The sequence below is a fragment of the Macaca fascicularis genome, chromosome 5 (genome assembly GCF_037993035.2).
Source record: "Macaca fascicularis isolate 582-1 chromosome 5, T2T-MFA8v1.1".
Classification (NCBI taxonomy): Eukaryota; Metazoa; Chordata; class Mammalia; order Primates; family Cercopithecidae; genus Macaca; species Macaca fascicularis.
This window is the reverse complement of record NC_088379.1, coordinates 124,523,972-124,538,873: the sequence shown is the minus strand read 5'-3', so window position 1 is coordinate 124,538,873 and position 14,902 is coordinate 124,523,972. Positions and strand designations below refer to the sequence as shown.

The following is a 14,902-nucleotide window of genomic DNA, read 5'->3' as shown; positions in this document are numbered from 1 at the left end:
TGTGGCACATGTACACCATGGAATACTATGCAGCCATAAAAGAAGGATGAGTTCATGTCCTTTGCAGTGACATGAATGAAACTGGAAACCATCATTCTCAGCAAACTATCACAAGATCAGAAAATCAAACACCACATGTTCTCACTTGGAGGTGGGAGTTGAACAATGAGAACACATGGACACAGGGAGGGGAACATCACACACTGGGGCCTGTCAGGGGTGGGGGACTGGGGAGGGATAACATTAGGAGAAATACCTAATGTAGGTGACAGGTTGATGGGTGCAGCAAACCATCACGGCACGTGTATACCTATGTAACAAAACTGCACGCTCTGCACATGTAACCCAGAATTTAAAGTATGATTTAAAAAAATCCTACTTGAATCACCTAGTCTGTATAAGTAACAGCAAAACAAAGGCTCTATATCTACACTAACACCATAATGAAGGCAATGTAATCTGCCATGAATTTTATATAAATGTTGATTTACAATATAGATCAATAAGGGGTATTTATTTAACAGAATTCTTTTTACCAAAGCTTAACCAATGGATTCTATTCATTAGCTAACTTCCCTCTCTTCTGCTCCAGGATATTTAAGACCATTTAATAATTTAAGCCTAGATTTCTAGACATTTTGTGAATTATCATACCATGTATTAGAATAATTCATTTAAGTGAAAGTAAAACTATAAAGTTTAGCATTGTTCAAAATACATTTGTTTTAAGCAAAGAATCAATTACAAACAGAAGAAATATGGATATATTTCATTACTGTGTGTGCTGTTATTGACATTTTAATCAACATGCAAGTGTGCTATGCAAGATGCTAGTCATGAGCCTTCCATCTAAGGAAACCATTAAGATGCTCATTTTTTAAAAGGCGATTAATAATATACACACGCCAAATGAACTCTACAGACAGTAAATTCTACAGGGAATGGATTGGGTGGTTTGGTCATGTGCTGTCTAGTAGGCATAGACTTAGTTTGAACCTTCACAAAATGATAGATTTTTAAAGTTCTGAGTATTTCAGGAACTTGAGCAAAGGCTGCTAGTATAACAGCCTTATAAATAAGGAGTATAAACAGGAATATAAAAATATATGTGAGGAACAGAATGGAATAATCTCACTAGGAAGAAAAATCCAGCAATGAAGCACTGAGGGAAGGTGGAGTTTAATCATAATGGGCCTTAAATATCAGAATAAAAAGTCTAGATTTGAATCATGGAAATATTTGAAGAGTAAGCATTAACCTGAAGAAAATCATATTAATATGGTGGCTATTTAAAAAATAGGACATAAAGAAACAGGCTGAATGGACACCAGCAGGAGGCTTAAATATGGTGACCTGGAAGAAGTTGTGGTAGGGAATTAATATGGAAAGAAAAAACTTTTGAAAGGGTTTCTGATGAAAGAATTTACAGAAATTGCTGACTAGAAACAGGAAGAAGAGAGAAGAAATGGTTACAGCTTATTTATACGTGACATCAATATTAACCGAGACATTTAATAATTAACATACCTATTTTACATGTATAAAGTATGTACCTGATTAAAGGAATGCTCTACTTTCTAATATGGTGGTAACACAGAGCCTAAGAACATCAACCTCAGTGATTCTCAACCTGGAATGTGGGTAACAGGCTGTTGCGCCTGTTAACTTCCCACCAAAATCCCCTTATCTCTCAAAGAGAATCACTGCATCCAATGAAAACTATTACTGCTGGGAATGTGCTGTACATGTGAACCCTATAGTGGCAGAACACTGATTTAAGTGATATCATTTATATTCAGCAAAGCTTATTGCTCCAACTAAGTTTTAAAATATTTTAGTAGCCTAAGAGTAAAAATTAGAGCAACACAAATAATCAAAACCAAAAGTACAACACAAAACACAGATGGATTGAAGTTGGGGCTTGAAGGATGGGTAAGATATGGATCTACCGGCCAGTTCTGACATTTCTCTATTGTTCTAAATTTTTGTTTCATTTGTCTCAACATTTGTACCATCTAAGGAATGAAAACTACTATCCTGACTTCTTAAGGAATATCAGAAATACTTACAAAGCACTCTGCAGCATCATCCATAAGGCCAAGTTGAAATCGCTGCTCATCTTTGAAGCTTTCTGCAAGAGCATGCCTTATGTTATCTGAGGGAAGTGCTTTTTCTCGACTATGTTGGAACTGTGCAAATATCGTCTGGGAATCAACAAGAAAATCAGTAAGTTTAATGCCAGCTTTAAAATCGTTTCAGTAATTTCATTACAACACAGAGAAACTCAAAACACTATACTTGGAAAATAACACATAAGTCTTTTGCTCTAAAATTTCATACAAAAATTAATTATTTGTATCATCAAGTATAGAAATGTTTGCACCAGCCTCTAAATCAAATGTTAGTGGACACAAGAATTAAACATGTAGGGTTCCCAGGTCCCACCCTCAGACTCTGACTAAGTCTTAGGTGAGGCTCATTTTTAAACTATTCCCCAAATGATTCTGATGCAGGTTGTTTAAGGAACAGAATTTTGAGATTTAAGTTGCTTTAAATCTAAAAATATACAATAGGAATTAGAATTACGCTAAACAAAATAAACATATAATCACACAAAAATTGGTAGAATTCACTAGTCTTAAAAGAAAAAAGTAACCTAAACAAACTTTTAAAACTTAAAAAAATTTTCTACTGGAGTCTTAAGAATACCTCAGAAAATGACAAATCCTGATTTAAAAATTAGATGATTTAACAGAATGACAATGTCCCATGATTATTTGACTAAATTTGCCTTTAAAAAATGCAAACGTCCATTTTACAAGAAGATTCAGAAAAGAGATAATAATGACTTTTAACTTTTAAGAAAAGGTCCTACCACCCCTAAGTTATCAGTTTTCCTAACTTAGAGAATTATAGGTTGAATTTCTCCAAATCAAAAATGTGAAAGTTCCAAAATCTAAAAGTTTTTGAGCACTGACACAATGCTTAAAGGAAATGCTTTTAAATTTGGTATGCTCAACCAGTAAATACATAAATGCAAATATTCCAAAATCAAATAACAAAATCTAAAATCCAAAACACTGCTGGTCCTGTGCATTTCAGACAAGGGATACCCAACTTGTATTTCTAATCTAAATTAAGAAACTGGAAACATCATTCAGTTTCTAATCTAAACCCGAGAAACTGGAAACATGAAATCATAGTTGTTAATCTGATTTTCAATTTTCCTTATTAAACTTAAGCAAGAAAAAAACATTTTAATAAATTACAATTTTATGACAATCATCTTACATGGAAGATAGTAAGGAAAAAAGAAAACTTTTCAATGACAGTCCACCAAAGTAGTATTGGTCATATTCAGTCCCATGTTAGCTCAAGGGGTCATGTCATCTCAAAAAAAAAATATTTTTAAGATCAACATACAAGGAAAACATTTCATTAATCTGTTTCACTACTGCAAAAAAATATAATTTATAAATAAAATATTAGAAAATACAGATGTCAACTGATATTAGATACCCAGAACTATAATTATTTTAGCCATTAAATAGCTAAAATTATGAATAGTAAAAGATGAAAAATAACTTTCAGATTTTATCTCTTATTTAGGCAATTAACTTCCAGGTAATGTTTAAGATTCAACAAATATTTTTTGGCTCCCTAGTATATGTTAGGCATTGTTCTACACTAGAAAAATGGATGACAACCCTACCTACATGAATAGTAGTGATAGTAATGAGAAGGCAAAGAAGTAATTATGTAACATCAGAATGTGATAACTACAGTAGAGAAAAATAAAGAGATACAAGAGAGAAAAATAAAGCAGTGTAATGGGGATAGGAATGCCAGGGATATTATAGATGGAGGCAGCTTACCTTTTACCTAGTGTAGTCGGGGAAGGCCTCACTGATGGAAAAGTAACATTTGAGAAGAGGCATAAAGGAAATAAGGGTGTTAGCCAAGAGGACATTTGGAAGAAAAGCATTCCAGACAAAAGGAATAACAATGAGGAGACTTTGAGGTGGAGACCAGCTCTGAGAAATAGAGCCCAGTTTGGCTAAAATGCAATGTATTTATGTGTGTTTTTGACAGGGGAGGAGAGGAAGGCAAGCACAGGAAAGAGGCAGGTAACTGTGCAGGGCTACAGGAGAGTTGGTCTAGGAAATTAATAATCCTAGGTTTTACAATTAGACAAAACATTCAAAATTTACTGTGGAATAAATAAAATGTGATACTGTAATGTGATCTAGGCTCATTCTTCATTTCCTAACAATAACCCTATTTTACCATGTTCTTAAAAAAAGAGAATATAAAATTTCTTCCTTTGGTGATTTACTCAATCTTTTCAGGAACATAATGAAATTAAGGCACATAAATTTTTAAAAAAATGTCTGTGTGTCTATGTGTGTGTGTTCAAATATTCAAGAATGTAAAAAATGAAACATTTATCTCTAAAATGTATAACAAAATCTTAAGTTCTCTGGCAAAAGATTTCAGTGACACAAATGAGTTGCTAATATATACTGGACACTCTGTTTGTCTGCCTTCTATTTTCCTCAGCAGAGCAGCCACAGGGATCTAGTTCAAATATTGTATCTGGTTAAAACAGACTGTATCACTCTTCCACTCAAAACAATCCCCCATCTCCCTAAATCACTCATAGAAAAAGCCACGATCCTTACAGAGGTCTATAAGGCCCTACACAATCTAAACCCCTGTTCTAGTTATGTATTGCCCTGTAACTAAACCACCCCCAAAATGTAGTTACGCAAATCTGCAATTTGGGTGGGGACAGCACGTCTCTGCTTCATTTGAAGTCATTTTGGACAGTTTGAATGACGGGACCTGGAATATGTGAAGGTCACTCTTTCATGTCTGGCAGTTGATGCTGGCTGTGGGCTGGGAACTCAGCTCTAGCTGTGTCCAGAATGCCTCCAAGTGGTCTTTCCTCAAGGCCACCTGGCTTCCTCATCATGGTGGCTCACTTCCAAGAATGAGCAACTCAAGAAACAGAGCTGGGTGATAGCTATATCACCTTTTCTAAACTAACCCAACCTCAGATATCTGGATTGCAGCCTCAGTTCTGCCATAGTCTATTTGACAGATATCAGTCAGTAAGGCCAGTCTATATTCAAGGAATTAGATTTTGGATAAGGAAGCATGCAAAAGAATCTGCAGACATGTTTTAAAGCCACCTCGGCTACCCTCACCTCGGAGCTCATATTCTACCACTCTCTTCCTTGCTCATAAAGCTCCTGCCACCCACGTTTCCTTGGTGTTCCTTAAATATGTCAGGTATACTCATACCTCAAGGCCTTTGCAGTTGCTGTTTCTTTGCCTACCTGGAGGGCTCTTCAAGGTCTCGATTCAAATATCAGTTTCTCAGTGAGGCTTTCCTGGCTACACAACACTCCCTATTTTCTTTCCCTAATGTATTTTTCCACTGTTACAACTATTACTATCTAACATACTTATAATATTTTGCTTTGTTATTATTGTCTCCTCCTCTATAAGAATACAAGCTCTATGAGAACAGCAATTTTTATCAGTTTTGTTCACTGCTGTATCCTCAGTAACTACATTGGTACCCAGAACTCAGTAGTAGCTCCAAAAACATTTGTTAAAATGAGTAAGAATAACTGCAAAATAATGAAAAAGATAATGTTCCTAACAATTTTCTACTTAGAATATTAATTTTTAACTGTCCTTACATAAAAGAGGAAAATGAAAACACAAACCTGAGTAAGTCACACTGTGAAGAATTCATCTTCAAAACTATTAATCACCTGACAGTGAACTTTAGTTACAACAAACTGACCCAATATATCAATTATCAAACTTAAATTTTTGAAGGAACAATTGATAGTAATTTTTCAGAGCTATTAAAAGGTTACCTTCAATGCACAAAATATACAGGCATCTCCCTGACAAACATGTCCAGTCAAAACCCGCAAGCTTCGTCGGAATATATCCAATTGCCATAAGACCTAAAAAACAGTAAGATGTGAAGGAAAAAGAAACAAACAGATTTTTCTTACTGTAACAAAAGACAGATTTAGATATTTTACAAATTGCAAAAAGCTAATAAGTAACTTCTTTTAATTGCCTGTACATAATCATACATACATAATCGCTGGAAATAACAGCAAGTATAAAATTGCTACATGCATGTTGTGCATATATAAAAGTTGGATTCAGAAGACACTGTTACTGGTGCACATGAAAAACCATAACAGGCATGGAGCAGGCAAAAACCAACTCCTCATTAAGGATTTGGTCTGAACGGGAAACATGGAATACCAAATAGAAAAGTTGGCAGAGACATGAAAGAGGAAGTGATTATAATACTTGAAACAAACTGAAATTTTGAAAGGAAATATCATTAGACTTTAAAGCCAGAGTGTACTAAATAGGGGTCTGCACATTATGCTAAGAAAAAGGGGTGAGCAGAGGTGTGTGCAGTCACTGTACATGGAACAAGAAAGGGGGTACCTGTGTACAGCATAGTAAGCAGCAGCCATTAATAAATTACCTAAGTATATACTTGCTGCAATTATCACTTATCTTCTGCTACTAAAAGACAAAGATAAAGCAAACCCAAAAAGATTGTAACTGTCAAAACAAATCAGTCCAGTACATAAAATCATTCTGAAAAACCTAAATTCTACACAATGAGGATAAGAACAGTACTTGTGTCTCATAAAGTTCTTGTAAGGATTAAATAATATGTAATGTTTCTAGAGCAGGGTATGGTACTCAACTGGCATGCAACGAGTACCAGCTGCTATTTGTGACTGATACTACTACTACAATAAACAAATAATATCTTCAAATTTCTCTATCTTTTAGTCGTGTCCTCAAATAACCTAAGAAAATCTATTCATGATCTCTCCTTTCTCCCAAATAAAAACAAAAAGTAAATAAAAACAAACTGGTTTTAATATGTCCTATATTTTCAACTACTCCACAACTAAATGTCATTTTAGAATTTCTCCTTAAACGTTGCCTTTTATTAAAGCATAATGAATAGGATCAATTTTCCTACCACAGATAACTCAGTGTTTTTGCAAAGCACTTGATGATGTTTAAAAACTTTCTTGAGTATCACATCCTAGCATATTTTAAAAAATACAATGAAATCCATTTTACCAACAAAGAAAATGATTTAATGACAGCACAGCTTTAGAAATAGTATACCACTGAGGTTAATAAAACACATCTGAAGGCAGGTGTCTGGTTTCTAATTCTGAGTTTACTGTTTACCAATTTCTGGACTGACTCAGGCAAAATATTTTCTGGGACTCAGTTTTCTCATCAGTAAAATAAAGATAAATGTAGTACTTACCTCTTACGGATGTTGTAAGGATTAAATTAGGTGACATATGTAATGTTCAAACAAGCAGTAAGAATACAAAAAATGTGAGCTATTAAACAGTATTATAATACTAAATGTTATAACTTTGCTTCTCAGACATTAAAATCACACTAATGTGTTATATTAGACCTAATTGTACTGCTTTTGCATTAAAGTTTAAAATATTCAGCTAAAATAGAATACCCTCTATAATCTGTTTATAAAGTTAGTGAAGTCTTCCAAATGTAACTAGAATGTCTTCTATGATTACAAAAACTCTGAGTTACACTGGATCAAACTACAGATGAAATGTTTTATGTGATTTATTTCAAGTTCCCTGTACATTACTGTCTTTAACACAATAGTGTAAAGGCTACTTTAACAAATGGCTATCACAAAATAATTATCCTAATTATAGTTAATCTTCATCCATTTCATTTTATTTTATTTTTATTTATTTATTTTTTAGATGGAGTCTCACTTTCTTGCCCAGGCTGGAATGTGATGGTGCCCTTGGCTCAATGCAACCTCAGCCTCCTGGGTTCAAGCGATTCTCCTGCCTCAGCCTCCTGAGTAGCTGGAACTACAGGCGCCTGCCACCACACCCAGCTAATTTTTGTGTTTTTGGTAGAGACAGGGTTTCACCATGTTGGCTAAGCTGGTCTCAAACTCGTGACCTCAAGTGATCCACCTACTTTGGCCTCCCAAAGTGCTAGGATTACAGGTGTGAGCCAATGTTCCTGGTCCCATTTCATTTTAAAATGTTGATTATATTCTATCACTTATTTTTAAAAAATTAAGGTTTAAGCTAGTTGTTGAACTAATTAGTTTTTAGCAATATACACTTTTTCATTATTTGCATGTAGCAATTTAAATGGTGCCTAACAAAATTAATGTAGTTATTTTTGAATATTTATACATATTTCTTATATTAGTCCCAAAAGATCAACACATATCTATACATATATTAAATACAAACCTTTCATCATACATTCTTTACTTAAAAATAATGTAAGAAATAGCTTAAATATTAATATGAAATGGCATATAAATTCATTTTTCTGTCTTATATCAGATCTAAACATTGTAATGTCGTGTTTAGTAAATTCTTATAAGACATATTCTACAATTTATTTCTCAGCATTTTTTAAAAAGTATTCATCAAATTGCAAATCAACATTTGCATTCTGGATTTTCAAAAAGAAAGTCAGGTCTTATCTCATAGAAAATCTATTTGAATAGTTGTTTTGTCAGGGAGAATTGGCTTTGTAAATTAGCTTAAATGGCAGATAACAGAGACCAGCAGATCCCCCAAAGCTGCTAGAGTTGACAGGGCCGAGTACTGCAGAGAGCTGCACAGAGAGTTAACATCAGGGATCAGTAGACGATCCCCCTCCAGTATTTGGGGGTGTACTATGAGGAAACTGTCTGAGGCCTGGGAAAGAAACACCCAAAAAGATTAGAGGGAATACTGCCCAGAGCTCGCACAGGCCCAAGATAGTGCCTATTCCTGCAGCCAAAGAGAAAACTTCATAATTCACAGAGCAATGGTTGAAAAAGAAGAGTCTCAATAGCAGAGAATTTAATCCAAAAGTAAACACAGCTCTGTCCTGCCTAACAAAGTTTAAAGTAAAATGATCAAACTGCTTCCAAATAAACTCTGTCTCAGAACAAAGTTCTAGATTATTTTTAGGAATATAAAAATATCCATAACCTGACAAGGTAAAATTTGTCTGACATCCAACAAAAGATTACCAAGTATTAAAAGAAAACAAAAACAAGATAAGAAAAAAAAAAAAAAACAAGTTATTGAAACACACCCAGTATTTATACAAATAACAGAATTAGCAGACAAGTACGTAATAACAATTATTACAACTACACTTCACATGTTTAACAGACTAGCAAATGCTAAGTAGAGACATGAAAGAGATTTTAAGAAGACCAAGATCAAACTTCTCAAAGTGAAAACTACAATGTCTAAGACAAAAAATACACTGGATGGGATTAATTGCAGTTAGGCAATACAAAGGAAAAGATTAATGAACTTGAAAATGGAGTAACAGACACCACACAAAATAAAACACAAAGAGAAAAAAAGACTGAGAAAGAAAATAAAGAGAGCATCAGTGAGCTGTAGAACAACTGGAAAACTTCAGGCAACCCACTGCGTATGTAACTGGAAAACCCCAAAGGAGGGAAGAGTCAGAAAAATTATTTGAAGAAATAACAAAGTGTTTCCAAATTTGATTTAAATCCAAAACCCACAGATCCAAGATGCTCAACAAACCCAAACACAAGAAATATGAAGAAACCTGTATCAGGAAACATCATTAAATTGGTTTAAGCCAATGATAAGGAGAAAATCTTAAAAGCACCTAGAGAAAAAGAACAAATAACATACAGAGAAACAAAGATCAGAATATTAGATTTTTCATTAGAATAATGCAAGCTAAAACACAGAGAAGCAAAAATCTTTAAAGTACTGAAAGAAAAATGTCAACTTGGACCATCTTTAATGAGTGAAAATATCTTTCAAAAACAAAAGTGAAATACAGATCTTTTCCAGACATACAAAAGCTGAAAGAATTGATCACCAATAAACCTGTATTACAAGAAAGAACCTTCAAGCAAAAGCAAAGGATATCAGATGGAATGTGGATCTATGCAAAAAACTGATGAGCACCAGAAATGGCAACTATGCAGAGAGTATAAGTAAACGGTCTTCATGGTAAATGTCAGAAGAACGTTCATTTTTTAAAAAATACATAATCAGGCCGGGCGCGGTGGCTCAAGCCTGTAATCCCAGCACTTTGGGAGGCCGAGACGGGCGGATCACGAGGTCAGGAGATTGAGACCATCCTGGCTAACACAGTGAAACCCCGTCTCTACTAAAAAAATACAAAAAACTAGCCGGGCGAGGTGGCGGGCGCCTGTAGTCCCAGCTACTCGGGAGGCTGAGGCAGGAGAATGGCGTGAACCCGGGAGGCGGAGCTTGCAGTGAGCTGAGATCCGGCCACTGCACTCCAGCCTGGGCGACAGAGCAAGACTCCGTCTCAAAAAAAAAAAAAAAAAAAAAAACATAATCATAGGAATACTTCTCAATGTTCTGATCCATGTAAGTTTCCTCACTCAAAATTTTCACCTGTTCTAATATGCGTTTTGTTTCTCTGAACTATACATAGTATTTTGGGTGCTAATGAAACGGACAGAAACAGAGGGGAAACATAAAAGGGAAAAGGGGTAGGAAAACGGATAAATAGAAAAGTATCTGAAAAGGCAGAAACCCTTTCTCACAGCCTGATTCCATCAAAATCATTTAATTCCAGGTCTTTTGGTATCTAATATTTCACTATATCCATTGCCACTGAATAAATATTTTTCTGCATTTGTCACAGTAATGTCAGTGGGATCTTTGAGCCAGGGCAGAACACTAGCATTTAAGTGAACTAAAGTAAATTAATGCTTTCTTAATACCAGCTGCTTCTCTTTCCTGGGTGAGTTAGAGAACATTCAAGTTTGGCATCTGTCTCAGGTAGAAGGCAACAGAGAACACAGCTCTGAGTCAGACGTCTGTACGCTTGACACACTCTACACGTGTTTATCCGTCAAATGAGCTAATCAACAAATATTTTTCTCTATTAGTTTTCAAAAGAAAAAATACACATGAAAAGTGAATCATTATATATGAATTCTTTTAAGGTATATTCTAAGGTCAATAGAAAAATTTATCAGTATTCTAAATCTTCCTCATCTTTAGTACTCTACAATGGTCAGGACACAGGATCTATAAAATCTAAAACTGCTGAATAAAAACTTTATTATGCATAAGAAAGTATAGTTATCTAAGGCAGAAAAGCAGGTTAATTAAAAGATTTTCAATAAGGATTGAAGCAAAATGGATTATCCTCCAATTTAACCAAAACAGTGCTGCCCAAATGATGATTCCACAGAGGTAATTTAAGGACCACAGTGGGAGGTGAAGGGAGTTTGAGTACTGAGATTAAAAACTCTGCATTCTCATTTCAATCCAAGCAGTCTTTTTATTCTATCTACAGGGATCCATATACTGTATGTTTTTTTTTTTTTTTTTTTTTTTGAGAGGGAGTCTCGCTCTGTCGCCCGGGCTGGAGTGCAGTGGCCGGATCTCAGCTCACTGCAAGCTCCGCCTCCCGGGTTTACGCCATTCTCCTGCCTCAGCCTCCCTAGTAGCTGGGACTACAGGCGCCCGCCACCTCGCCCTACTGTATGTTTTTTTAAGGGAGGGGTGTTAGCTGATTAAAACAAAAATGTTTGTGTATGTTAGAAAAATGTCCTTAATTTACTAAATAAACCTTTTAAATAAGAAGATTATTTATATCACAGCGATACATCAGTCTGTTGAAAAAAACATTTCCATTTATTATAAAAACCAAAATGACCAGCCAAAACATTTTTGCTCCCATTAAAAGTTATATTAAAAAGTCATTCTAATCTATAGTAACTTTATTTTTAATGTATGAGCTAAAGAAGCGTTAAACAAGGGATATTCTGAAAAGTACTTTTTAAAATATAGTAAGTAATTATGGTCTCACCTGTACAGCACTATTAAGAAAGCAGCTGTTTTGTCCTGGTTCATTTAACAAGCCTTTGGTAGGGGCTAGGGATAGCATACTTCCAGGCTGATAAACTTTTCCAAGATTGCCACCAGGTTTCCGTAAGAATTTTACCCATGCCATTTTCAAGCAACTTTGTTTGCATTTAGGCTAAAAACTATACATTTTTATGTAATATTTTGGACAATAAAATGGATGTCTTGAATTGTCCACTTAAATCCACTGCAGTCTATTTTAATAATGGAAGTTTCCAAGTCCATATCTTTCCTGATGTTATAAACTCTTAAAGACTTTGACAAGTAACAATACGGTGCATAAACATAGAAGTTCTAAGCACTAAAAAAGACAGCTGTTTTAAACAAGGCCTTAAAGATGTTTAGATGTGTTAAATTTTATGGGAGCTGTATAAGGTTAATATGAAAACAATTTTTTTTAATGGCTAAAAATACTGATAAACAAATCATCTCCTTTAATGCATAAGCCATTTGTCCTGATGCACAGAATATGCTAATAATACAAAAAGATGGAGAGTTGGCATTTGGCATGATTCCTTTGGTTGTTTGTTTTTCTTATGTTTTTTTAACAAGAAAGTTTTCTTTCTCTTTCCCAGGTGAAGTTATGAAAGGTGACTCCATATTTCATATCAACCGTGACCTCAAAGCAAATCTACAAAAAAGAAAAAAAAAGTTTAAATGCAAATGCAAATAAGAAAACTCAACTTTACCATTTCAACACAAATATTGAATATAGAATTAAAACTCGTCATAAAAAGGATTAGAACTGATAGCATTCTAATATATATTTTTTTAAATTTCATCATTTACATTTTTAAAATATCACTGTGACATCAATCCCTACCTATCTTAAGCTCAATGTTCAAAGGATGGTTTCATAAGGAAAATATTCTCCAAAAACCTAGAAATTATATTTCAGCTGGTATCCTATATCTGTCAATACTAAATTGTTCTATTTATTAATATACTGTTATCCGTCTTACACAGAATTGTATTTTTCCAAAAAAGACAGATTTTATGTAAATGGTATGTATAATTATTCAAAAGAAACCTTTAAGTCATAAATAAATCTTGGTGAATTAAATTTCCATGGTATCAACAAATGCACACTCCTGATTAAAAGGACTTTAAATGTTAAACTTATGAATTAAAAACAAATGAGTACAAGAATACCTTGTTTTATAGCATTTTACTCAATTGCACTTTGCAGATATACTGCCTTTTTAACAAATTGAAGGTGTGTGCCAACCCTGTACCAAGCCAATCTACCAGCACCATTTTCCCAACAGCATATGCCCACTTCATGTCTATGTGACACTTCAGTAATTCTTTTTCATTATTACTGTATCCGTTATGCTGACCTGTGGTGAGTTATCTTTGATGTTACTACTGTAATTGTTTTCAGGCAATATGAACCACTCCCATATACGATAGCAAGCATAATCCATGAATGTGTGTATTCTGACTGCTCCACTGACCACCTGTTTCCCCAACTCTCTCCTGTCCTCAGGCCTCCCCATTCCCTGAGATGCAGCAGTATTGAAATGAGGTCAGTTCATAACCCTACAATGGCCCCTAGGCGTTCAAGGAAAAGGAGTCGCATGTCTCTCATTTTCAGTTAAAAGTTGGAAATGACTAAGCTTGGTGAGGAAGGCATGTTGAAAGCCGAGACAGGCGGAAAGGTAGGCTTCCTACACCAAACAGTAAGTAACCCAAGTTGTGAATGCAAAGGGAAAGCTCTTGAAGGAAAATTAAAAGTGCTACTCAAGTAAACACCTGAATGATAAGAAAGCGAAACTCCCTTATTGCTGATATTGAGAAAATTTAAGTGGCCTGGATAGAAGATCCAACCAGTTACAACATTCCTTCAAGCCAAAGCCCAATCCAGAGCAAGGCCCTAACGCTCTTTAATTCTATGAAAGCTGAGAAAAAGAGGGTGAGGAAGCTAAAGAAGAAAAGTAGGAAGCTAAAAGGCGTTGGTTCAGGAGGTTTAAGGAAAGATACCATCTCCATAACATAAAAATACAAGGTGAGTCAGCAAATGCTGATGGAGAAGCTACAGCAAATTATCCAGAGATCTAGCTAACTGATGGCTACACTAATTAGCAGATTTTCCGTGTTGAAGAAGAAACAGTCATCAACTGTTTGACAGATGAAGACTGTCATCTGTTAAAGAAACAGTTGAAGACTGACAATGATATGGACAGATAGAAGAAGATGCCATCCAGGACATTCTCAGTCAGAAAGAAGTCAACGCCTGGCTTCAAAGCTTCAAAGGACAGGCTGACTCTTTTTTTTTTTTTTTTTTTAATTACTTTTTAATTTTTTCCAACCCTTGTGTTGAGGGCTGACTTTCAATAGATTGCAGTGAGGGAGCTGCTCTGCTACATACAAAACCCCGACCCAGAAGCAGTTCGTCTACAAATGGTTTAGCACCAGGTTCCCCAAGAATGTGCGTTGCGTGACGGGCGAGGGGGCGGCCGCCTTTCCAGCTGCAGGCCAACTCTCTTATTAGGACCTAATGCAGTTGTTGACTTCGAGTTGAAGCCAATGCTCACTTATCATTCTGAAAATTCTAGGGCCTTAAAAATCATGATAAATCTAGACTGACTGTACTCTACAAATGGAACAACAAAGCCTGGATGACAGCACATCTGTTTACAGCATGGTTTACTGAATATTTTAAGCCCACAGTTGAAGACCTACTGCTCAGAAAAAGATTCCTTTCAAAATATTGCTGTTTATTGACAATGCACCTGGTTACCCAAGATTTCTTGATGGTGATGTACAAAGAGATGAATGTCGCTTTCATCCCTGCAATAACCATTCTGCAGTTCATGGATCAAGGAGTATTTTGACTTTTAAGTCCCATTATTTAAGAAACACATTTCGGGCCGGGCGTGGTGGCTCACGCCTGTAATCCTAGCACTTTGGGCGGC

At 35.2% G+C, this 14,902-nt stretch overlaps 1 protein-coding gene across 3 annotated transcripts in view; it reads right to left on the bottom strand.

Annotated features, from left to right (window-relative positions):
• USP53 (ubiquitin specific peptidase 53) overlaps window positions 1-14,902 on the bottom strand; it is a 78,106-nt gene that overhangs the window by 38,861 nt on the left and 24,343 nt on the right. For all 3 annotated transcript variants that reach the window (XM_074040378.1, XM_005555804.3, XM_005555805.3), the window contains exons 3-5: window positions 11,929-12,615; window positions 5,895-5,987; window positions 2,070-2,204 (exon numbers count right to left, since the gene is read on the bottom strand). Coding sequence is in view for 2 of the 3 variants with exons in the window: in XM_005555804.3 (XP_005555861.3) it covers window positions 2,070-2,204; window positions 5,895-5,987; window positions 11,929-12,072 (372 nt within the window). In the remaining variant the exon portion in view is untranslated. The remainder of the gene's footprint in view (window positions 1-2,069; window positions 2,205-5,894; window positions 5,988-11,928; window positions 12,616-14,902) is intronic.